Source organism: Lathyrus oleraceus, chromosome 5, assembly GCF_024323335.1.
Source record: "Lathyrus oleraceus cultivar Zhongwan6 chromosome 5, CAAS_Psat_ZW6_1.0, whole genome shotgun sequence".
Taxonomy (NCBI): domain Eukaryota; kingdom Viridiplantae; phylum Streptophyta; class Magnoliopsida; order Fabales; family Fabaceae; genus Lathyrus; species Lathyrus oleraceus.
The window spans coordinates 312276603-312302324 of NC_066583.1; the positions used below are offsets into that span (position 1 = coordinate 312276603).

The 25722-nt window shown below is 36.6% G+C and overlaps 2 protein-coding genes across 6 annotated transcripts; one reads left to right on the forward strand and one right to left on the reverse strand.

The window, feature by feature from the left end:
- The first annotated feature begins 15545 nt into the window (after positions 1–15545).
- LOC127084243 (argininosuccinate synthase, chloroplastic) lies at positions 15546–18278 on the forward strand. Of its 2 annotated transcripts, none has more exons than XM_051024661.1 (10): positions 15546–15713; positions 15832–15884; positions 16004–16049; positions 16255–16390; positions 16480–16528; positions 16606–16788; positions 16946–17020; positions 17104–17289; positions 17427–17515; positions 17588–18278. In XM_051024661.1, exons 1-10 carry the CDS (start codon positions 15641–15643, stop codon positions 18138–18140), a joined length of 1443 nt encoding a protein of 480 aa, XP_050880618.1. In that variant the 5' UTR covers positions 15546–15640; the 3' UTR covers positions 18141–18278. The 2 variants fall into 2 exon arrangements, with proteins under 2 accessions (XP_050880618.1, XP_050880619.1); XM_051024662.1 differs by having other exon boundaries at positions 16267–16390.
- On the reverse strand, positions 18269–22861 carry LOC127084241 (probable inactive leucine-rich repeat receptor-like protein kinase At3g03770). Of its 4 annotated transcripts, XM_051024658.1 has the most exons (9): positions 22786–22861; positions 22645–22687; positions 20770–22177; positions 20543–20676; positions 20216–20456; positions 19861–20072; positions 18989–19014; positions 18736–18847; positions 18269–18593 (listed from the first exon to the last, which is right to left on the reverse strand). In XM_051024658.1, the coding sequence occupies exons 3-9, from the start codon at positions 22115–22117 to the stop codon at positions 18381–18383; spliced, it is 2286 nt and encodes a 761-aa protein (XP_050880615.1). In that variant the 5' UTR covers positions 22118–22177; positions 22645–22687; positions 22786–22861; the 3' UTR covers positions 18269–18380. The 4 variants fall into 4 exon arrangements, with proteins under 4 accessions (XP_050880615.1, XP_050880616.1, XP_050880617.1 ...); XM_051024659.1 differs by having other exon boundaries at positions 22645–22790; XM_051024660.1 differs by lacking the exons at positions 22645–22687; positions 22786–22861 and adding an exon at positions 22398–22580.
- Positions 22862–25722: the final 2861 nt, after the last annotated feature.

Genomic DNA, 25722 nt, shown 5'->3' on the forward strand with positions numbered 1-25722 from the left:
ATAAGGATGCTAGGGAAATGATGTTCGGTCGAGACGGCATCAATTTGATTGTTGTAATCAGTTAGAAATATTAATGTTTTCAGATGTTTTGTACTGATGTTTGTTGTGAACCTCGTTGTAACAAGAACTTAATGATATATAATGATTGAATGTTACAGAAATACAATGTTACAAAAAGCTTAAGACCTAGATGATGCTCCTCGATTGGGACAGTTGTTCTTGTTGTGTCCTGGTTGATGACAGATACTACATAATCTTATCATTTTATCTGTGGAATCCATCTTTGTTCTTATACGTGTGCTGATTGGCCTTCCTTTCTTCTTTCTACGCATCTCGTCATTGTGCCAAACAATATCACCTTCATATGGAGGCTAGTAATCCTCCATTGGTAGTATTGAAAAGCTTTGAGTATATACATTCATGATGATATTGGCCTTGTAGACATTAGATAAATGGTTGTAAGCGTCTTGACGAGTATAAGCGCATGCTGCTATGACATGGGAGCAAGGTATGCGGAAGACCTGGAATTTTCCACAATCGCACCAACTTCTGTTTAGTCTAACAGCGTAGGCTAAATTTGGTCTCCCCTCGTTGTGGCCCATTGTTTCCTGGACGTTGAAATTTTGTCTATGACAGTCAAAGACTATTACAACATGTGTGCTAGCTTTGATGCTCTCCTCTTTCATGACCTTCATGCAACACTCATTGAATACTTTCCTGGACATTAACACTGCACTCCATCTTTCACCTCTGGTTGCGAACATAGAAGCCGACCTATAATAGGTTGATCTTACCAAGGCGGTTATTGTAACACCCCGATAAAATATGATAATTATTTAAATTAAGTAAATAGTATATTTATTAATTTAATTAAATAATTGGAATATTATTAGATTATTATTATTGGAATAATAAAAGTTAAAATTAGTAAAAAGGTCCCATTTGGTAAAAAGGGTTTTCACGTGAAAGCAGAGAACACGTAACATTGAGAGAAAGAGAAGAAACTGAGAAAGGGAGAAGAAGAGGCTAGGGCTCAAGAGGAGAATTCACGATTGTTGAAGGTCAAAGAATCAATTGCCGGATTAACTCAGGTAAGGGGGGTTTATCGTCGTTTAATGGGTATTATGGGTTAACATGTAATGGGTAGTAATAAGCCATTGAATTGACCCTAATCAGGATGATGAATGTTGTAAATTGTGATGAATAAATTACGTTAAAACCGTGAATGGATCCGTATTTGGATGAGTTGTAATTTCCTGGAAGTGTAGCTTTTTACGGAATCGAAATCGGAGGTCCGGAAGTCCTCCAACGGCGGAAAATGCGGAGAAATCTGCATTCTGTTTCGTGTTAGCGCAGGGACAGCTTTCTGTCTTGCGTTAACCGGTTAACCCAGGGCGTTAACCGGTTAACACTGTTGTGATAATTAAAAAAATTAATTTCTGTTTTGCGTTAACGGGTTAACCCAGGGCGTTAACAAGTTAACACTGTTATAATTTGCCAAAAAGCATATTCTGTCTTGCGTTAACAGGTTAGCCCAGGGCGTTAACAGGTTAACGCTGTTGAAATACTGTTAGAAATGCATTCTGTCTTGCGTTAACAGGTTAACCAAATGCGTTAACAGGTTAACGCTGTTGAAATCCTGTTAGAATTGCATTCTGTCTTGCGTTAACAGGTTAACCCAGGGCGTTAACCGGTTAACACTGTTAAAATCCTGTTAGAATTGCATTCTGTCTTGCGTTAACAGGTTAACCCAGGGCGTTAACCGGTTAACACTGTTGAAAAACTGTTAAATTTGTTTTCTGTTTTGCGTTAACGGGTTAACCCAGGGCGTTAACGGGTTAACGCTGTTGGAAAAGTGAAAATTTGATATTTGAATATTGTGTACGTTTTGGAATGGAATTATGTGTACATATTTGATGATTGACCTATATTGGTAAATGATATATTGCATGTATGATATAGTAGGGATTATTTCCCGTTGTTTTGAGCAGTATAGGTATTAGTAGAGTGTGCTAATACTGTGATTTATTATTTGGCATGATATGAATATGATTCTGTGATAAAATATGCTGATGATGTATGATGGTATGCATAATGCTGTGAATGTATCTGTTATGTATGCAATTGTGAATGGACTGTTTATGGCTTAGAGTGTGAGCATATGTCTATCTTGGATTGTTGTTGATGTTTGCATGCTAGGTGATTTAGCGTGTATAACATGGCCTTTATGGTGGTAGCTAATTCCCATGGTGAGGAATTAGTGAGTGAGTTGTTGTGGATTGTTGTTGATGTTTGCATGCTAGGTGAGTTAGCGTGCATAGCATGGCCTTTATGGTGGTAGCTAATTCCCATGGTGAGGAATTAGTGAGTGAGTCACTAGGTCTCAAATGAGTGGGACTAGTGAGCTTGGTAGCCGTATCTGGGTTTGATCGGTGAGGTTGAACTATGTGTTCACGAATAGTCGGTACCGCATGCATAGAGTCTCATTGCATAATGTATGTATGGCGTATAATATGAATGGATGTATTCCAATATTATACGTGTGTTTTGTGTTGGGTTGAGTATGATTATGATTTTGAGTTGATGTTGCCGTTGCTGAATGTGTGATCTGATTTGGGTGATGAAATGTGTTAAATTACTTAGCATTACATGATATTTTATAATGCTTATTATATCGATTGAGGAACTCACCCTTACAACTATGTTTCAGGTAACGAGTAGTGATTGAGTAGAAGCTAGTGCTTGAAGTCTAGTGTAGTTCCTTAGTGGGTCATGCTCTGGTATATGTAACATCGGGACGGGATGTTTTACCTTGTTTTCATTTGGTTGTTGAATAATTTTACATGTAATGTGTTACATGGTTTGCATATCCGCTGCGAATTGTGCAATATTTTATTTTGATTATTAAATGAGCATGACAAACTATTTTGGTGAATGGTGTGAAGTGTCAAGTGTGACACCCTGAAATTGCATATCTACTCTGATTTATATTTGTTGTTTTAATTATTATTGGGGTATTTTAGAAGGGTGTTACATAAGTGGTATCAGAGCATAGTCGGTCGAGTCGAGTCGTAATTATTCTGTTTCCCTGTATGTGATAGGTGTTGTGTAACCCTATTCGTACTTATTGTTTTAGCTTGTTGGGTTCTCAGAATAAAGATGGCTGGAAGAGGTAGAGACGATGTTACGATTGCTGAGGCTCTGGGTATGCTAGCTGGAGTACTTGGAGGGAATCCGAATGTTGTGGGATTGGGAGCTGCTCGTCAACTGAGTGAGTTCCAGAAGAACAATCCTCCAATGTTCAAGGGAGCATACGATCCAGATGGTGCTCAGAAGTGGTTGAAGGAGATCGAGAGGATCTTCCGAGTGACTGAGTGTGCCGATAACCAGAAGGTCAGGTTCGGTACGCATATGCTGTCAGAGGAAGCAGATGATTGGTGGGTTGCTGCCCGCACTGAGTTGGAAGCTGCTGAGAGTGCTGAGATCACTTGGGCGGTGTTCAGAGAGAGATTCCTGAGGAAGTACTTTCCAGAGGATGTCAGAGGAAAGAAAGAGATAGAGTTCTTAGAATTGAAGCAGGGCAACCGGTCTGTTACTGAGTATGCTGCTAAGTTCACAGAGCTGTCGAAGTATTACACTCCCTATGATGAGGCAGTAGCAGATGGGGCAGAGTTGTTTATGCTGTTAGCGACTTTGGAGGCTAAAAATAAACTGGTGATTTGCGATCTAGCCGTGGTGTGTGATTTCCCTGATGTGTTTCCTGAAGAAGTGAATGAATTACCGCCAGAGCGTGAAGTTGAGTTCTCGATTGATTTGGTACCTGGTACTAGGCCGATATCGATGGCTCCGTACCGTATGTCTGCTGTTGAGTTAACTGAATTGAAGAGTCAGTTGGAAGATCTGTTGGATAAGAAATTTATTCGTCCGAGTGTGTCACCGTGGGGCGCACCAGTGTTATTGGTTAAGAAGAAAGAAGGTACTATGAGGTTGTGTGTGGACTACAGGCAACTGAATAAAGTGACGATCAAGAATCGGTATCCTTTGTCGAGGATTGATGATTTGATGGATTAGTTGGTTGGTGCGAGTGTGTTCAGCAAAATAGATTCGAGATCGGGGTATCATCAGATACGTGTGAAAACTGAGGATATTCAGAAGACTGCTTTCAGAACAAGGTATGGACATTATGAGTATTCTGTAATGCCTTTTGGTGTGACTAATGCGCCTGGGGTATTTATGGAGTATATGAATAGGATTTTCCATCCGTACCTAGACAAGTTTGTTGTGGTGTTTATTGACGATATTTTGGTGTAGTCGAAATCAGAAGAAGAGCATGTTGAACATTTGAGAGTGGTTTTAGGAGTTCTACGAGAAAAGAAGTTATTTGCTAAACTGTCCAAGTGTGAATTTTGGTTAGAAGAGGTTAGTTTTCTTGGTCATGTGGTTTCAAGAGGTGGTTGCTGTTGATCCTTCTAAGATAGAAGCGGTATCTAAGTGGGAAGCTCCGAAGTCAGTTTCTGAGATAAGGAGTTTTCTTGGACTTGCAGGTTATTATAGGAAATTCATTGAGGGATTTTCTAAGTTGGCGTTACCGTTGACGATGTTGACTAGAAAGGGGCAAGCGTTTGTTTGGGACCCAAAATGTGAAGAAGGTTTCCAAGAGTTAAAGAGAAGGTTAACTACTGCTCCTATTCTGATATTACCAAGTCCGTCGGAACCATTTGAGGTTTACTGTGATGCTTCATTGTTGGGTTTGGGTGGTGTTTTGATGCAGAATAAGCAGGTTGTAGCTTATGCTTCGAGACAACTGAAGGTTCATGAGAGGAACTATCCGACACACGATTTAGAGTTGGCAGCTGTGGTATTTGTTCTGAAGTTATGAAGGCATTACTTGTACGGGTCAAGATTTGAGGTTTTCAGTGACCATAAAAGTTTAAAGTATTTGTTTGATCAGAAAGAGCTGAATATGAGACAGAGGAGATGGTTAGAGTTTCTGAAGGATTATGACTTTGGTTTGAATTACCATCCGGGTAAAGCAAACGTAGTGGCTGATGCATTGAGTCGGAAATCATTGCATATGTCTATGTTAATGGTTAAGGAATTGGATTTAATTGAGCAGTTTAGAGACTTGAGTTTGGTGTGTGAGAGTACTCACAATAGTGTTAAATTGGGAATGTTGAAGTTAACGAGTGGTATTCTGGATGAGATTAGAGAGGGTCAGAAATCCGATGTGCTTTTGGTTGATAAGTTGACTCTAGTGAATCAAGGTCAAGGTGGTGAATTCAGAGTTGATGAGAATGGTGTTTTGAAATTTGGTAATCGGGTGTGTATTCCGGATGTTACCGAACTTAAGAAGAGTATTCTTGAGGAAGGACATCATAGTGGCCTGAGTATTCATCCTGGGGCTACGAAGATGTATCATGATTTGAAAAAGTTATTTTGGTGGCCGGGAATGAAAAGGGAAATTGTGAGTTTTGTTTATTCCTGTTTGACTTGTCAGAAGTCAAAGATTGAGCATCAGAAGCCGTTTGAGCTAATGCAACCGTTGGCTATTCCAGAGTGGAAGTGGGATAGTATCAGTATGGATTTTGTTTCTGGTTTACCGAGGACAATTAAGAATTTTAAAGCTATTTGGGTGATTGTTGACAGATTGACAAAATCGGCTCATTTCATTCCGATTAGAATGGATTATCCGTTAGAGAGATTAGCTGAGTTGTATATTGAGAAAATTGTAAGTTTGCATGGTATTCCGTCGAGTATTGTTTCGGACAGAGATCCTAGATTCACATCGAAGTTCTGGGAAGGTTTGCAGAGGGCTTTGGGAACTAAGCTGAGATTGAGTTCTGCATATCATCCGCAGACTGATGGTCAGACTGAGAGGACGATTCAGTCGCTGGAGGATCTTTTGAGGGCTTGTGTTTTGGAAAAGGGAGGTGCTTGGGATTGTTATTTACCTTTGATTGAGTTTACCTACAACAATAGTTTTCATTCGAGCATTGGTATGGCACCGTTTGAAGCTTTGTATAGTAGGAGATGTCGGACACCTTTATGTTGGTATGAGTCCAGTGAGAGTGTTGTGGTTGGACCGGAGATTGTTCAACAAACTACGGAAAAGATTAAGATGATTCAGGAGAAGATGAGGATTGCTCAGAGTCGTCAGAAGAGTTATCACGACAAGAGGAGGAAGTCACTTGAGTTTCAAGAGGGAGATCATGTGTTTCTTCGTGTTACTCCGATAACTGGGGTTGGTCGAGCTTTGAAGTCGAAGAAGTTGACACCTCGATTTATTGGTCCTTATCAGATTTTGGGAGAGGATAAGGGAGGTAGCCTATCGTATCGCTTTACCGCCGTCACATGCGAATTTGCATGAGGTTTTTCATGTGTCTCAGTTGAGGAGGTACATTCCTGATCCGTCGCATGTGGTCCAAGTAGATGATGTACAGGTGAGAGATAACCTGACTGTTGAAACATCACCTATGAGGATAGAGGATCGAGAGTTGAAGCAGTTGCGGGGTAAAGAGATTGCTTTGGTAAAGGTAGCTTGGGGAGGACCAGCAGGTGGCAATGTGACTTGGGAACTTGAGAATCAGATGAAGGAGTCTTATCCAGAGTTATTCGCTTGAGGTATGTTTTCGAGGACGAAAACTCTTTTAGTGGGGGAGAGTTGTAACACCCCGATAAAATATGATAATTATTTAAATTAAGTAAATAGTATATTTATTAATTTAATTAAATAATTGGAATATTATTGGATTATTATTATTGGAATAATAAAAGTTAAAATCAGTAAAAAGGTCCCATTTGGTAAAAAGGGTTTTCACGTGAAAGCAGAGAACACGTAACATTGAGAGAAAGAGAAGAAACTGAGAAAGGGAGAAGAAGAGGCTAGGGCTCAATAGGAGAATTCACGATTGTTGAAGGTCAAAGAATCAATTGCCGGATTAACTCAGGTAAGGGGGGTTTATCGTCGTTTAATGGGTATTATGGGTTAACATGTAATGGGTAGTAATAAGCCATTGAATTGACCCTAATCAGGATGATGAATGTTGTAAATTGTGATGAATAAATTACGTTAAAACCGTGAATGGATCCGTATTTGGATGAGTTGTAATTTCCTGGAAGTGTAGCTTTTTACGGAATCGAAATCGGAGGTCCGGAAGTCCTCCAACGGCGGAAAATGCGGAGAAATCTGCATTCTGTTTCGTGTTAGCGCAGGGACAGCTTTCTGTCTTGCGTTAACCGGTTAACCCAGGGCGTTAACCGGTTAACCCAGGGCGTTAACCGGTTAACACTGTTGTGATAATTAAAAAAATTAATTTCTGTTTTGCGTTAACGGGTTAACCCAGGGCGTTAACGGGTTAACACTGTTATAATTTGCCAAAAAGCATATTCTGTCTTGCGTTAACAGGTTAACCCAGGGCGTTAACAGGTTAACGTTGTTGAAATACTGTTAGAAATGCATTCTGTCTTGCGTTAACAGGTTAACCAAATGCGTTAACAGGTTAACGCTGTTGAAATCCTGTTAGAATTGCATTCTGTCTTGCGTTAACAGGTTAACCCAGGGCGTTAACCGGTTAACACTGTTAAAATCCTGTTAGAATTGCATTCTGTCTTGCGTTAACAGGTTAACCCAGGGCGTTAACCGGTTAACACTGTTGAAAAACTGTTAAATTTGTTTTCTGTTTTGCGTTAACGGGTTAACCCAGGGCGTTAACGGGTTAACGCTGTTGGAAAAGTGAAAATTTGATATTTGAATATTGTGTACGTTTTGGAATGGAATTATGTGTACATATTTGATGATTGGCCTATATTGGTGAATGATATATTGCATGTATGATATAGTAGGGATCATTTCCCGTTGTTTTGAGCAGTATAGGTATTAGTAGAGTGTGCTAATACTGTGATTTATTATTTGACATGATATGAATATGATTCTGTGATAAATATGCTGATGATGTATGATGGTATGCATAATGCTGTGAATGTATCTGTTATGTATGCAATTGTGAATGGACTGTTTATGGCTTAGAGTGTGAGCATATGTCTATCTTGGATTGTTGTTGATGTTTGCATGCTAGGTGATTTAGCGTGTATAGCATGGCCTTTATGGTGGTAGCTAATTCCCATGGTGAGGAATTAGTGAGTGAGTTGTTGTGGATTGTTGTTGATGTTTGCATGCTAGGTGAGTTAGCGTGCATAGCATGGCCTTTATGGTGGTAGCTAATTCCCATGGTGAGGAATTAGTGAGTGAGTCACTAGGTCTCAAATGAGTGGGACTAGTGAGCTTGGTAGCCGTATCTGGGTTTGATCGGTGAGGTTGAACTATGTGTTCACGAATAGTCGGTACCGCATGCATAGAGTCTCATTGCATAATGTATGTATGGCGTATAATATGAATGGATGTATTCCAATATTATACGTGTGTTTTGTGTTGGGTTGAGTATGATTATGATTTTGAGTTGATGTTGCCGTTGCTGAATGTGTGATCTGATTTGGGTGATGAAATGTGTTAAATTACTTAGCATTACATGATATTTTATAATGCTTATTATATCGATTGAGGAACTCACCCTTACAACTATGTTTCAGGTAACGAGCAGTGATTGAGTAGAAGCTAGTGCTTGAAGTCTAGTGTAGTTCCTTAGTGGGTCATGCTCTGGTATATGTAACATCGGGACGGGATGTTTTACCTTGTTTTCATTTGGTTGTTGAATAATTTTACATGTAATGTGTTACATGGTTTGCATATCCGCTGCGAATTGTGCAATATTTTATTTTGATTATTAAATGAGCATGACAAACTATTTTGGTGAATGGTGTGAAGTGTCAAGTGTGACACCCTGAAATTACATATCTACTCTGATTTATATTTGTTGTTTTAATTATTATTGGGGTATTTTAGAAGGGTGTTACAGTTATCGGCAGATTTCGAATTCCTTTGAAAACCCCGTTCATGCATTCCACAATGTTTGTTGTCATGTGGCCTCATCGACAACCTCTGTCAAATGCCCTTGTCCACTGCTCTATTGGTATATTGTTTATCCATCTCCCCGCGTCTTCATTAGACAGTATAATTTCATCACGATAATATTGAAATGACGGTTGAGTTAAAGCATACCCAACATTCACCACCTTCTTGAGAAGATTCTTATCTTTTATAGCACGCATGAAGTTTTGTGCAATGTGTCTGATACAGTAGACATGTGTTGAAGGAGGATCATGCCATCCGTTGTCATGGTTGTTGTAGGCACTCTCAATGGCAGCATGTCTATCAGAAATCAAACAGAGATTGGCTTGTGGAGCCACATGCGTTCTGAGATGTCAAAGAAAGAAACCCCATCCACCAACCGTTTCACCTTCAACAAGAGCAAAGGCAATGGAAAAGACATTGTTGTTGCCGTCTTGTGCAACCGCCATGAGCAAAGTACCCTTGTATTTTCCGTATAACCAAGTGCCATCAATTTGAATAATAAGTTTGCAGAATGGGAAACCTTTGATGCACGGGTCAAATGCCCAAAAGAGACGGTGAAATATTCTATTACCTGTAGCACAGGTTCCGTCTGGCATCATCGCTGGCACTATCTCCATAATTGCCACAGTTCCTGGGACATATGTTTTTAGTGCCCATAAAAACCGTGGCAATTCCTTGAATGAATCCTCCTAGTTGCCGAAAACCTGTTCAACAGCCTTTGTCCTCGTAATCCAGGCTTTCTTGTAAGATGGGGTATAATTATATGTTGTTCTAATATGGGATATAATTATACTCACCTTCACTGATGGGTCTTTATTAACCAACGGCATAATGTCTTGACATATCAAATATGCGCTTAGTTTACGGTGATCTTGTTCAACGTTAGTTGCAATGCAACTGTGCGGTGGGTCTATTGAAGCGATCTCCCAAGAGTCGTTTTTCTTCTTGTAAGACGCAGCCAAACGAAACTTACAAAGCATGTTACGACATTCGATAACATACCTTCTAGAATCAATGCGTTTCACTGTAAAGTCAGCAGAGTTGTTCATGTAGAATTTTTTGATTGCCACAACACATTCTTCTCTGGTACGAAACATGTCTCCCACCTTTAATTCGCCTTCTGATCTCGGATACGGATTATAGAAAACACTGTTGGATGTTTCATCGTCGTGAAGATCCATATTTGTCATATGTTAAGGCGAATTGTAGACATGACTAGGAGGTATTGGTGGTGGTTGATCATCATCTTCATCGTCGTTGTTCAGCATGTGATCAACCTGTATCTCGGTCTCCTCTTCTTCTTCATCAACGACATCCACTTCTGCCTCTGCTTCTGGGTTGACGTCATCTGATCATTGTCGATCATCTTCACCAGATTCATCCTGACCGGTTAGTTGAGACTGTTGAGATGATATACATGGTTGAAGAGTAATGTACAACTCAATACAGTTGCAGCCTGAATGTTCATGACTAACAAACATGTATTCAACATCTTCATCGTCTCGTACCTTAAGGGGGAAATACTTGCATTGACCATTCTCAAAAAATATTGGATTTTGATATGTGATCTTTGACACAATACCCAATCCTATAAAGGATTGTATTCTTTTTTTCAAATGCAAGAAGGTTGCATTTCTCTTGATCGTGATTCTAATGGTATCAGTGTTTCGAAAACAAAAACCATGTAGCTCAGACTCGTATGTTTCACCGTTGCAGTGAACGTTGACATTGTATAATAATGAAGATGACATTGTGTAGATGAAAACTATTTTCTTACTGCAGATGAATGTGAGTGAAGTGTCTTGGATGTTGATAGTAAGACACTTAAATAGATTAGTGAAGTGTCTCACATGCTAGCTAGTTCGGAGTGACGTGTCGGACATGCAAGTTAGTCCGAAATGACGTGTCAGACATGCAAGATACTCTGAGATGATGTGTCAACCATGCAAGCTATCAAGAAGTGACTTGTTCAGCATGCAGGAGACAAAACAGCCACGTGTCAGACATGCAGACACACACTCCAAATGGATTGGCGCCTCCACTCATTCCTTGCACATGGTCGCCAATTCAAATGGAGACACCACACATTCAAACCTCTAAACCAAGCAATCAAACCTAGATCTTGCATGCATGTCCCTATGGAGGCGCCAATTTGAATGGCGACCCCTCTTAAAGGTTATACATGGTCGCCAATTCAAATGGAGACACCATGCAAGCACAACTTTTTATGCTCCCATCCATTTGCCTATAAATACATCCACTCCACCAACACTTCTTCCACACCATCACTCTCACTACTTCTTCTACAATACTTCTTCTACAATTTCATCTACAACAACTTCTTATAGTTTCATCTACACCAACCCCCCGACAAAATGTCTATCCTCACAATGGGCGAAGCACATAGAGGAACGGTTGCAAACATTGCAACATATGTAAGTTTTTTCTTTTGTTAACTTTTTATCTTTCATCTTCACCAACCCCATTTTATTTTGACATACCAACTTAGTCAAGTTTTTTATTCTTTCTTTTATAGGACGTATCAAGGTTCCGAACTCGGGTCCACGAATATGTCCATATGGACCCGATGATTCAACCTTATGTTGAACTCGCCGGTTTTGGTCATATTAGCAAGATTTTATCTTGGTCCATAGATAACAAATTCATTCTAGCCTTATGCGAAAGATGGAGACCAGAGACACACACATTTTGGTTCCCAACCGGTGAGTGTACCGTGACGTTAGAAGACGTCTACATATTTTTAGGACTACCCATTGAAGGTAAGGTTGTTAATGGTAAGACCAACTATGCAAATTTAATTTGCATGGAGCTCTTAGACACTGATTTGTTAGATGATAATGCTAGAGGTCAAGGTATACTACTCTCACGCCTTAAGTCATACTATAATAGTTTATACTTAGATGAGCATTCTACCGAAGATGCTCGAATAATAAAAACTAGGTGTTATATTATGCTGTTAATTGGATCGTTTTTATTTCCCGAAGATAGTGGTTCTAGCATGCATATTATGTACTTACCTCTACTTAGACATGTAGATAGAATAGGAAGTTACAGTCGTGAATCTGCTTGTCTAGCCTATCTCTATAGCTCATTGTGCAAAAACTCACACAAAGACACATCTACATTTTCTGGATGTGCTGTTTTGCTACAAGCATGGGGTTGGTCAAGACTACCGTCTCTAGCATCGGTCAATAACAACCCTTTCACTTTTCCATATGCACAAAAATAAGTTGTTTAAATTGCTATATCTTTACTTACTTCCTTAAAGTTTATTACCTCAAACTATTTTTTTTTTACTTTTTGGTGTAGATGGTCGGCACGTGGTATGAGTTACAATAGATGTCCGAGACACTGTATTACTCAGTATCGCAACCTGTTGGATCACCTTCGATCGACAGACGTAAGCAAAATAACTTAATTATTACGTTATATTTTGTTAACTTTTTCTACATTGATTATAATCCTATCTTCTTTCACATTTCAGTTCATTTGGCATCCATACCTTAATTTGGATCATGACCATGAGGTCAACGCTGAAGATGCAGCCGTATGGACTGCATGCACACCGATAATACGGTTCACAACTGTGGAGATGCACAACACCGATCGTGTGAAGCTGCAGTTCGGTATGGTCCAGAATATCCCAGATCCCCTAGCTAGCCTAGGAGAATGGCATCTGTGTAAAGTTAAAGACTAATGGAACTTCAATTCATGGCAAAGCTTCGCAAGATCGGAGTGTCGCAAATGGAAGCACCATCATGACCATGTGTTAACTGACGCAGTCATGCCAACTGAGGTAAAACCAAGTCGTACTTATATGGCTTGGTACAGATCGGTTGGTTTTCAGTTAATCGCCGAAGATATGTACCTATACGACCCACGCCAGGCAACTTACACACAAGAAGGATCAACATCTAACCCCCAACAACATTCTCAGCCTGGTTACTCACAACCCCCTATCCGTCAAACTTTCCGTTCCACAAACACACAAACATACAACCAAAACATTCCATTCATCCAACCCCAATACCAAGAGCATACCCCATACCACCACCAACAAATTGACCATCAACCTGAGACCCAACATCGCTTCGCACCCACCCCATCACCCTACCAAAGTCGCCTTAGCCAAAACACCAACCGTCCATCCTCCTACCGTAGCCAAGAAGCTCAAACATCACAAAACCAAAACATCCAACAACCCTATCTCTACCAAACACCCCAACAACCTTTCCAACCTTTCCTCGACGCATCATTCACACCCATGTCTCCCTTCAACCGTCCCGGTCGCCCATCCATGAGTCAACCACATCCCAACTTCTCTGGCATGGGTCGTGAGCTCAGCTACGGCGGTACACCATCAATGCATACTGAAGACTATGTTGACTTGTCTGAATACCTCAACGAACCTTCTCCTGTAGTTGGTAGTGACGCTCCTGGCCCCTCAGATGATTAAACACCGGTGCAGAATCGTCAACGTGGGTTAGGGCCAAGGGTTAGGGTAGCTAGAGGATGTGAGACCGAAGGTCGGTTAGGTGATCCCGGTCATCACCATTAGGTTTCTTTGTGTAAACTCCAAACTTTATTAATATCAAGTCGTCTTATATCAAATTTATCTTTCACTTATACCATAAAACACAAAAAAAATGCATTTTAGAAGGAGTCTCCAATTGAATTGGCGACTCCTCTTAAAACCTACACATGGGCGCCAATTGGATTGGCTAGGGCACCTACCCTAGCCAATCCAATTGACGCCTCCATTCAAGTTTTAAGAGGAGTCTCCAATTCAATTGGCGACTCCTCCTAAAAGTGGGGTATTTTGGGATTTTTTTTGAAACTAGGGGTATTCTGGAAATTTCCTTGAAAAAGTGGGTTATTTTGGTAAAAAAACCAGCATTTTAGTTTGAATTTTTTTTGAAAAAAATATACCTTTAATTCTGAATCTTTTTCACAAAAAATTTTTACTCCAAAAAGTGTTTTTATGAAAAAATAATATTTTTTTCCAAAGTTTTTATTCCGAAACTTTATTTTTCTGAAAACATTTTTTTTTCAGAAAGTATTTTTTTTAAATATATATTTTCTGTAAAAAATATTTGTTTATTTTTAAAAAGAAAATAATTTTAAGTTTTTGAATACAAATTTTTCTTTCAGATTTTTTTTTGATTATTTTCTAAAAAAACTATATTTTTTAATTTTATAAAAAATATTATTTTTTTCAAAAAAAATAATATTTTTTTCATAATAAAACATATTTTTTAATTTTCAATTTTTTCTTACTCTCAATAGTTTATTTTTTATTTTTTTATGAAAAACTAATTAGATAATCGCATGACCGTACGGATAAATTTATTTGATACGATATAAAATATATTTAAATATAATACTAAATTTGAAATTAGTTATTAATTTTAAAATAAACAATAATTATATAAATTCAATTGTATAAAATATAAAAAAAAAGAATACAAAAGATAAAATAAAAATGAATATTTAATATTTAAAAGTAAATATTTTATCTTTTAAATTAAGATAATTATTGATTAAAATAAAATATATATTATGCTGATACTGACCGTAAAATATAAAATTTATTTGATATAATATAAAATATATTTATTTAAAGATGTGAATTTGAAATGAGTTATTTAATTATAAAATAAAAAATAATTATATAAACTCAATTCTATAATTAATAATGCAAAAAGAAAGAAAAAATGACTCGTGAGAAGAAAGAAGAAAAGAAAATAGAAATTTTGATATTTAAAAATAAGGATTTTATATTTCAAATTAAGGCAAATTGTTAATAAAAATAAAATAAATATTATGCTAGATAAAAAAAGATTATTTGATGCGATATGAAATGTATTTAAATACACATGTAAAATTTGAAATGATTTATTTATTTGTAGAATGAAGAAATTTAATTGTATTAAATAATCACAAAAAAAAAGAAAAAAACCGAGAAGGAGAAAGAAAAAAATTAATATTTAAAAATAAGGATTTTGTCTTTTAAATTAAGACAATAATTGATTAAAATAAAATAAATATTATCTTGACAGTGATCTATGAAATAAAATAAATTATTAATTTTATTAAAATTAAAAAATAAATTATTATTATTTTAAGTGATAATAAATAAATAGAGAAAAAAATTAAAATGAAAGTGAGAAAATGTGAGATAGATTTCAAATTTTAACAAAGAGAGAACAAGTGGATGTAATATTTAATGATGATTTATTTAGTAAAAGTTGGAAAATGAATGTCACATTATCATATTTTTATGGGAGATAAGAATGTAAAAGATAAACATTACTTGATTATTTAAATGCTATTCTCTTAGTATAAATAATTTACAGTGAAATGACAATTTAGGAAGTTTATGCGATTGATTTTTAATAGGTTGATAGTTGATTTATTCATATATTGATTATAAATGGATTTTAAACTAAATTAAAATTGTTTAAATTAAATGATTTAGTTCGTATGAATTCCAATTTAATTTAGTAATAAGGTTTGGTTACCCGTGTATAATTGCTAGCACAGAAATGGAAACACTTGTCCAAACCAAGCATAATATAAAAGGTGGTGATGCTTAAGTTGAGTTGAGTGTGTGAATCATTGAGAGAGTGAAAAGTATTCAACAAAAATAACATGGCTCATTTCAATGCAATTCTTGGATACTCATCTCCAGCTACTGCTATTGCTCCTACCACACATGCAAGAGGTGATGATCTTAACATGAAAATGATTGAAACTTATGATTATTGAGTTTATTAGAGTTGTTATATAGTTGAAACTATCAATTTTCCAAAATGTTTACTTACTGTTATTTATGTTTGTAGAACACCTACTTCATCACCGGTTCTGCAAGGCAAAGCCTTCATCATTCAAAGAGGTGTCCTTCAAATTCACAAACATGCATGCATGCATTAGATCTATTCTGTTTTTTGTGGATGTTTTTCTGATTGTGTTTTTTCTTCTGCATGTTTTGGATTTTTTTTTATTTTTACACAGTTGAGATCATCAAGATCAGGTGTTGGTGCTGCAGCGAAACCTCAAGGTGAGAATGTTTAGCTGAACAACTTGATTGACATATGAATTTACCAAGTGTTGATCTACACAGACACCTGACATGACACGGACACCTGATCTTGAATGTAACTCTATGTGTCGGTGTTGGACACAGACACATGTTGGTTTGATGTGATAATTGATTTTAAGTTTAATGTTTGTAAATTTTAATGAGGATGGAGTTCTATTGTCAGTTGTAAAAGCAGTGCTGAATAAAGATGTAGAAATTTCTGACACCAAGAAGGTTGATGGACTCAGAGGTAAATTGGATAAGGTTGTTCTGGCTTACAGCGGTGGCTTAGACACGTCGGTTGTTGTCCCCTGGCTGAGGTATAGGTGTCATCTTGTTTTGTTCCTTTACGAATTCTCGAAATTTAGATTTCTATTTAACTTAACAAGATTTGATGTTTATGTTGCAGAGAGAACTATGGTTGTGAAGTTGTTTGCTTCACTGCTGATCTAGGCCAAGTAAAGATTTTGTTCTGTGATTCTGTCCTTCACTTTTATGTGATGCATGTTTGGTTAACAAATGCTAAATTTCATAGGGTGCAAGTGAGTTGGAAGGTTTAGAAGAGAAGGCAAAAGCTAGCGGAGCTTCTCGGTTAGTGGTGAAAGACTTGAAGGAGGAATTCATTAGGGATTATTTATTCCCTTGCTTACGCGCTGGCGCGATTTATGAGAGGAAGTATTTGCTTGGAACCGCAGCAGCTCGCCCTATTATTGCAAAGGTATATTTCTTCTTTAGTTTGAGATTCTGGCAATCTGCCTTGTTTTGTAGGGTTGAGTTAGACACGACCCGAATTCTGAGAACCTCTATTTTGATATCAACATTTGTGTGATCTCGTCACGGATGTAAACATATATTGATACCTACTCACTTGATAGGCTATGGTGGATCTTGCGAATGAAGTTGGAGCCGATGCTGTCTCCCATGGTTGTACCGGGAAAGGAAATGATCAGGCATGTATTGTTATTAGTAGTCTCACATCAATTCAACATGCCAATTATGTTATTCTAACATGTTCTATTTGTAAATTATTTAGGTTCGGTTCGAGCTCTCATTTTTCGCCCTGAATCCCAAGTTAAATGTTGTGGCTCCCTGGAGAGAGTGGGATATTACAGGGAGAGAAGATGCTATTGAGTACGCTAAGAAGCATAACGTACCGGTTCCTGTAACAAAAAAATCTATATATAGCCGGGACAGGAACATTTGGCACCTAACTCATGAAGTAAGTTTTCAAAATCTAGTTGAAGATGACAAATGCTATGTTTTCTGATTTGTTGTCACAGCATTTAAAAAAAAACAAGATCACATTCAAAAGTGAAGTCGTTTTCTCATAAATATCCAATTTTTGTGACCATAAAGGGCGATTATTTGGAAGATCCGGCCAATGAGCCTAAAAAGGACATGTACATGGTGACCGCAGACCCCGAAGATGCTCCAAATCAACCAGAGTAAGCATGTTTTTAATGAGTTCACTTATTTTCTCGTCTACTTTCACTACTTACTTGGATAATGCGTTGCAGATACGTGGAGGTTGGATTTGAGTTGGGCATTCCCGTATCAGTGAACGGGAAGAGGCTTTCGCCGGGAAATTTGGTTGCTGAGCTGAATGAGATAGGTGGAAGGCATGGAATAGGCCGTGTGGACACAGTTGAAAACCGCATTGTAGGCCTGAAGTGCCGAGGAGTTAATGAAACTCCTGGTGGCACCATTCTCTTCACAGCAGCAAGAGACTTAGAGAGTTTAACTCTTGATCGCGAAACGCTTCAGCTTAAAGACTCGCTAGCACTTAAATATGCAGAGCTGGTGTATGCTGGAAAGTGGTTCGACCCACTTCGCGAATCATTGGATGCATTCATGGAGAAGGTCTCAGCGACAACAACAGGTTCAGTGACGCTGAAACTGTACAAGGGTAATGCTTCCGTGACAGGAAGGATGAGTCCTTATAGTTTATATAGGAAAGATATCGCTTCGTTTGAAGACGGGGAGGTATATAACCATGCCGATGCTGTTGGGTTTATAAGGCTTTATGGTCTTCCATTGAGAATCAGAGCAATGATGGAACAAGGCATTTAAATGCCGCTTTCATTTTTATTTGGTTTCCATGATTATGTGTCTGAGCGTCTGTGTCTGCTTGATGATTATGTGTCTGTGTGCGTCTGTGTTTACTTTTTCGTATATTATGGGAAATAAATGAGGCGAAGTTGATTTAAATTGAGATATTTATTTCAACAAATAATACATTTAGATTCATACTCGGTCTAGATAGCGACGATATAACATTAAGAAGCAACTGTCACTGATGTAGTGAGACTGTCAAATTCTGTGATCACTATCAGCTGTTGTTTGGACTTGAGTAGCATACTGCAAGTTCCAAAGAACATCCTCGATGGACGGTCGACTCCACGGTTCGGTAGAAATACATTTGTTAGTTATAGAAATCACAGTAGATAGAGATTCTTTGCAGCAAGTAGCTTGCACAACTGGATCCACTATTTGTTTCCAGTCATCTTGGTTATTGAAGGAAGCCTGAAAAATAGAGTAAGCTAAATTAACTATCTTAGCAAGTATATATAAAGCACTTCTATGAATGTTTGGGAGCTTATTTAATAAGTAGATCAAGATAAGCAATTAATTAAGCTTATGTGATTTGAGCATGTTTTATGCATACCATTGCACTTAGCAGAGTTGCTTCTCTTTTAGCTGAAATTGAAGATCCAACAAGTGCCTCAAGTAATATGAACCCAAAGCTATAAATATCATCCTCTAACTTTTTCATTTGCCTGAAATCAGAAAACGTTGAGAACCTTAAGGAATGACTCAAATATTTGTTGTGTACCAAGAATATTTAGTAGAGAAACTCTTTGAGTAATAAGTTGAAAGAAGAAGAGACAAATCTATGTGATTTATACAAAAGTCCTTACCATGAATTTGGGCTTTCTCCTTTTACCTACAAACCAAAAGACATGTCATAAACACTTATGAAGATAGACAAGGAACTCCAAGCACCAAATCAAACTCGAACACGACACTGATATGTCGACTGTAATCAGACTTGTGAGTGTTGGACACTAGCACGTGTATGTCAGACATCAGACACACCTTAAGTCTAAAGTGTCAGACACTAACACGTGTTAGAAACTAGACATGTCTTTAATCTGAAGTGTCAGTCATGCCTTCAGTCTGAAGTGTCATACACTAACACGTGTTAGGCACTAGACACGTCTTCAGTCTGAAGTGTAAGTCATGCCTTTCGTCTGAAGTGTCAGACACTAACATGTGTCAGTCATACACTAACACGTGTTAGGCACTAGACACGTCTTCAGCCTGAAGTGTAAGTCATGCCTTTCGTGTGAAGTGTCAGACACTAACATGTGTCAGTCATACACCAACACGTGTTAGGCACTAGACAGGTCTTCAGTCTGAAGTGTAAGTCATGCCTTTCGTCTGAAGTGTCAGACACTAACATGTGTCAGACGTCAGACATGTCTCTTCAATTTGAAGTGTCATTCATGTCTTCAGTCTGAAATGCCAGACACTAACACGTGTCAGACATCAAACACGTCTTCAGCCTAAAGTGTCAGTCATTGCCTTGAGTTTGAAGTGTCCGACACTTACACGTGTTTGACACTGAACACGTCTTCAATCTAAAGTGTTAGTCACGCCTTTAGTCTGAAGTATCAGAGACTAACACATGTCAGACAGCAAACACGTCTTCAATCTGAAGTGTCGGTGCTACATGCAAGACCGCCGATAGGAAAAAGCCTAGGTGGAAAAAAAAGGAAAGAAAGCATACCTCAGTTGCATCAGTTTCTTCTGAGATAATGGACAAACCATAGTCACTCAACTTTGCCATACAATTTTCATTAAGCAAAACATTGTTGGTTTTAAGTCTATTTTTGAAGAAACCAGGTATCATTCCAGTGTGTAAGAAGTGAACAGCCTTAGCAACACTGATAAGAACTGATAATCTCTCTGACCAATTGAAAATCTTCCCAGAACTATCACCTGAATATACCATTTAAACAAACTTAAATTTAATAACACCGCAATCACAAGCTGCATTTGTCTATATTTTCTCGCATTACCAACAAATGCAACATAACTGCGAGACTGCAATTTAAAACCATGAACGAAACACTATACTTTACCTGACAGATAAGTTTGAAAGTTCCCATTTGACACGCATTCATAAACAAGAAAGACCTTTGAATCGTTGCGCTCGCCTAAAATACCATCAATGCAGTGTCCCAAAAGAGATACCAAATGCGCGTGACGCAGCTTTGCAAGCAAATCCAGCCTCAGTTTGAAATTCCGAATTGAGTACTTTTTCGACAAAGGTATACACCTTATTACAACAGGTATCCCACTCTCCAGTTTTCCTTTGTACAACTGCAATATCAGTTGACAAATTTCCATTAGGATCATTATTTTTTCCAAGAATATTTTCACCATATGTATTAAATTTCGATACTTACCTTCCCATATATATTTTCGCCGAGAAAAGTAGAATTGTCAAAGTTATTCGTCGCATTCATAAGCTCTTCCAACGAATACGATCGACACGAAGGAAGATCTTCTCTTCCTAACTTTGCAGCTTCAGAAACATACCCTGAAAGTATTAACCAAAATCCAAAACTTACATCAATGTTCATAACCGATTTCATTTAAAAACTGTCGAATATCATGAATGAAGATAACTTACTTGCATTTGCAATAAGCTCGGATGAGAATCCGGCTGAGTAGCTATCTTGAACCGATTTATTCAATAGGTGCTGTTCTGAAATCCCCTTAGAGTACAACCATTTACAACTAACAACAATGCATAAACCCAAAACCACAATGACAACAAGAATTCCAACAATGACACCAACGAAAACTCCAAATCGGTACGACTTCGTCTTTCCATGAGCTTCATTGCAGTAAGATACTTCATGCTGATGCTGCAAACTTCCAGATAAACAGTTTCCATCACTCTTAACGACCCGATTTTCTGACTCATTTCTTAGAGAAGAAGGCAAAGCTCCAACTAACCTATTGTTTGATATATCAACAAAACTAAGATTTTGGCCACATTTCATCTGATTTTGAAGTGTTCCATTCAACATGTTGGATCCCAAATTCAAGTAACTAATTTTCGGCAAAGAAAAAAGTTCAGAAGGAGTAGTTCCTGTTAGTGCATTGAAGGAAATATCTAGCTGCTGAAGACTATTTAGTTGGCCATATTGTTTCGGAATTTGACCTGAAAACGAGTTCCGGTTGAGGAAAAGCATTATCAACCCTTTCGGCATTTCAGGTAACGAAGAATCTAATTCATTTTCTCTTAAATCTAGTTCTTCCAAGCTACTCATATCAGTAAAATCTCGCAAGCTTCCTGATATCCGATTTCTCGACATATCAATGTTAGTCAAAGTTTTGATACTAAGGATCGAAAATGGAAATGGACCCGTCAACTTATTATGCTTCAAACTAAGAACCGCGAGAACATTCGACGAATTGAACGAGTTAGGGACAGTGCCATTGAAGAAGTTATCACTCAAAATAAGAGTTTGAAGGTTGAACATAGTAGAGATTTTCGGCGGGATTGATCCGTAAAGAAAATTCGAACTCAAATCCAAATACTCAAGTGAAGAAATTCTATGAATTCTATCAGGAAGTGGACCCCAAATTCCTAAAGAAACAAGATGAAGAACTTTCAAGCTAGTTAGCCTTGCAAGAGTGGCTACAAATGAGTCCAATGAGAATGTTTGTGTCAGTGTTTGATTTGGAATAGCAAATCCATCAAAATCTCTACCATTATTTGGCTTATCACCAAAGATACTTAACTCTGTGACAAAATTGTCCTTGCATGTGATTTTGACTTGTGTAGAAGAAATAAAGCAAATTTCTTCCCTATGATCTTTCCATATTTCTAACTGTGTTGGAAATTCCAAGTGCTTTTGTAACTGTAGAAGAACTTGAGTCTGAGAGGATTGTAACTGACCACTGCAAAACCCCAAATAAATAACATACCAAACATAGCATAATAGCAAAACCAAGCCATGAAACTCCATTGAGAACTTCTATAGAAAGTGCTTCAAAGAGTAGCAATAGAAACTAATGGAAAACCTCTCCTACATAAATGAAAGGAGACACCATTAAAAAAAGATGAAACCTAACAACAACAATAAAAACAATCAATTCTTATTCTATCAGATGAAGTCGGCTACATGGATCAGACGAAACCATGAAATTCTCTGTATCTGATCTACTTTCCTTACTACAGAATCTACTATCCAGATGCAATAGAGTACTAACATGAGGCTGGCTTGCATAGAGACTAAAATTGTCTACCTCATTCAGAATTATTCACTAGGAGGTAGTTGTGAAGACATTAATGCACAGAATGCTGAGACTTAAAAAAAAACAGTTGAATTGTTGAAAAAAAAGGACTCAAACAAGATGAGTATTGTTGGCTATAAATGAAGGAAAATAAATGCTATACTACTATGTGGCTAAAGAAAGAAAAGAAAGATCAAGTTTGGTACTAGTACTGGTACAACCTTTGCTCAGAATCCAAGACATGAAATGTGGGACATACCTGAAGTTAATACATTTACTGCTTCCACATGTGTTCTTTTCTTCTGCAAACATCAATAATGATTCTTCAGAAAAAAAAGTCATTATGAATAAAAGTTGTGAAGAATAGAAATGTTTTGAAGTGCCATATGGTGGGACCTACAATCATTGTTGTTGAGTGTCTACATCTATGATCTATCTATGCTGAATTTTTTAACCTTTTTCATTTTTGTATTACTTGGGAAATGAACTTGTTTAGGCTTTATATTATGACATGTTTAGTTTAATAGCTAATGAAAACTTCATGTTACTATATATGTGTTGTGTTCTTTCTTTTTGTCTCTCTTTTCTTCACTTGGCTTGATTATTTGAGACAGTGACGTTTCTTAAATATTTGTTTCTAACATTGAGAAAAGGATAGGAGTTGATTAGAGACACGTTTTGGTCCATAATTCAATCTTAGTTAGTAAGTATTAACAACTAGTTTGTTAAATAGATGTGTACAATTTATATATGAATTTAGATAAATAAAACAATTTTATAATTTAAAAAGCAATTGGAAGTTTTAAAGAATAATGGTTAATAAGTAACTCTATTGTTATAAATATTAGATGGTGAATAGCAATTTGTAATACTCTTTGAAATTAAATATAAGTAAAAATGATTTGTAAAGTTAATGTATTTAGTTAAAAGTCAAAATCGGATATATTTACTTTTTAATACTTCTTTTTAATACTTCTTTTGTTTATATTTTATTTCGGAGAGAGTATAATTTTTTTTTCTAGAGATTTTTTCGGCTTTCAATATAACAAAATTTTATTTATCAATCTGGTATTATAATTTTCAATTTTGGTGACTCTCTTTCACATAAATCCAAGTCGTTGTCAAGGAATTTATTTATCAATATGTACTTCATGTTCCTACATTTTGCAATAATTTAATTTCCTTCCATAAGTTTATTCTTGTAATAATTGTAAAGTAAATTTTTTTTATATTTCGTCTCTTATCTTTTTAATTTTAATAAAATGGTTGGACCATTTAAGGTTATGCATTTTGATCTTTAAGGATCTTCCTCCACCTCTAATATATTTGGTGAATAATCTTTGTCTAATTTATCAATGATTGTATTCAAGTAAATTGTATCTTCTTGATGAAGACTAATCAAAAGTACCATATTTATTCATTCAATTTATAACATGGCATAAACACAATTTGAAAAGTGTAAAAAGAATTTGATTTGACAATGGAAAAGAATAGGTCAATCATGCATTTTTCAACTTCATTAATAAACATGTCTTTATCCATGAATTCATAAGTATCAGCACAACTCATTTAATTGAAGTTGCTCGATCTCTCTTCTTTCAAATGTTTGTTCCCTACTCTTATCAAGGAGAGAGAAATATGATTAATGTCTATCTGATTAACCAGATCTCATTTTGAGTCTTATATAATGTTAGTCTTTTTAAATTTATGCTCTAATTTTCTCAATTGTTCTCATATTGCAAACCTCGAGTCTCGTGTATTTGGCTATGTTGGGTTTGTTCATGTTCATTAACAAGTTGGATCCTCGTGTATCTTTTTGGGTAATGCACCTAATAAAAGAGGGTATAAATGTTACCACCCTTCTAGTTAAATTTTTTTTGTCTCCAAAAATATCAGACTTCATGAATATGTGTCATACTTCAATCATGTCCCTAATCTCAATGGGAGAACATAAATTACATAAAGTTAGAATCCCAATTCATTACCATTGATCCTAGCCTTAGCTAGAGCACATATTGATGTTCTCACTCCTATAACTGAGTTTATAATTGTTCCTAATTCTCCAATGTTTAACCTGAATCTGAGTATATAACCGTTCCTGATCCTTCAATGTCCTTTATTTTGCAAGAATAAGTGCATTCAAAACCAACTCTGGTGTATTAGAGAAGAAGTAGATTGACCCGATCCATAAATAAATTGAATTATTTAAACAAAAGGTAAGTACTAAAAAATTCTTCTATTGATGATCCTCAAATCTATGATGTTTGTGATATTAGCATGTATGATTTACCTATTTCTCTATGAAGAGATAAAAAGATCATGTACTTTTACACACACACATACACACACAATATCTCTCATATGAAATATGTGTTTGATCTTTTGCAGAAAATAGGAAAACTTGGATGCAAACCAACAAATGTTCTCATTGAGCAAAATCACATGATAAGCTTTATGAGGAAAGTGTCAAAGTTGATAAGGATTAATATTAGATATTCGTGGAAAAGTTTATTTACCTGACACATGCTAGGCCATATTCAACATATGTTGTTAGTGTGATCAGCCAATTTATACATGATCCAAAGAAAAGACACATGCAATCTATAGAACATGCTCTAGATATCCCAAAGCCATTATACGGAGACTGCTCTTGTTTAAAAGAGGTGGAAGTCTAACTATGAAATGTTACATTGATGTTGAGTATGCATGTTCAGTGAGTTACAGAAGACCTGCTTTAGGCTATTTTACCTTCTTGGGGGGGGGGATTTAGTTGATCGAATGAGTAAGAAATAAAATGCAGTTACTCAATCAAGTGTTATAACATAATTTAGAGCTATGTCACAAATTTGTGAATTATTATGGATGAAACAATTTTTAGAAGATTTGAAGATACAATGTGAAGGTCCTTTGAAATTATTTTACGGTGATAGATCGACTATTAGTATTGCACATAAGTATGTTCAGCATGACAAGACAGACACATTGAGATTGATCAATATTTCCTCAAAGAAGAGCTATAAATAATGGACTGATAACTGCAACCTACATATCGTATGGTTATCAACTGACAAATGTGTTAACGATCGATTTACCAACATAATGATTCAACCAAATTAATTGCAAATAACTCCATTCCCCATCTTGAGGGGAAGTCTTATAAATACAAAACTATAAAGAACAATGTAAGATAAATGAATTTTTTGTGTGTTTCTCATTACTGGCGAGGCTATATATAGTACATTGAGTTGACCTGATTTCCTTAATAGGAGCATAATTACCGATAAGTTAATAATTAAAAATTAATTATAAATAACTATAAATTGATTAAAAATAAATA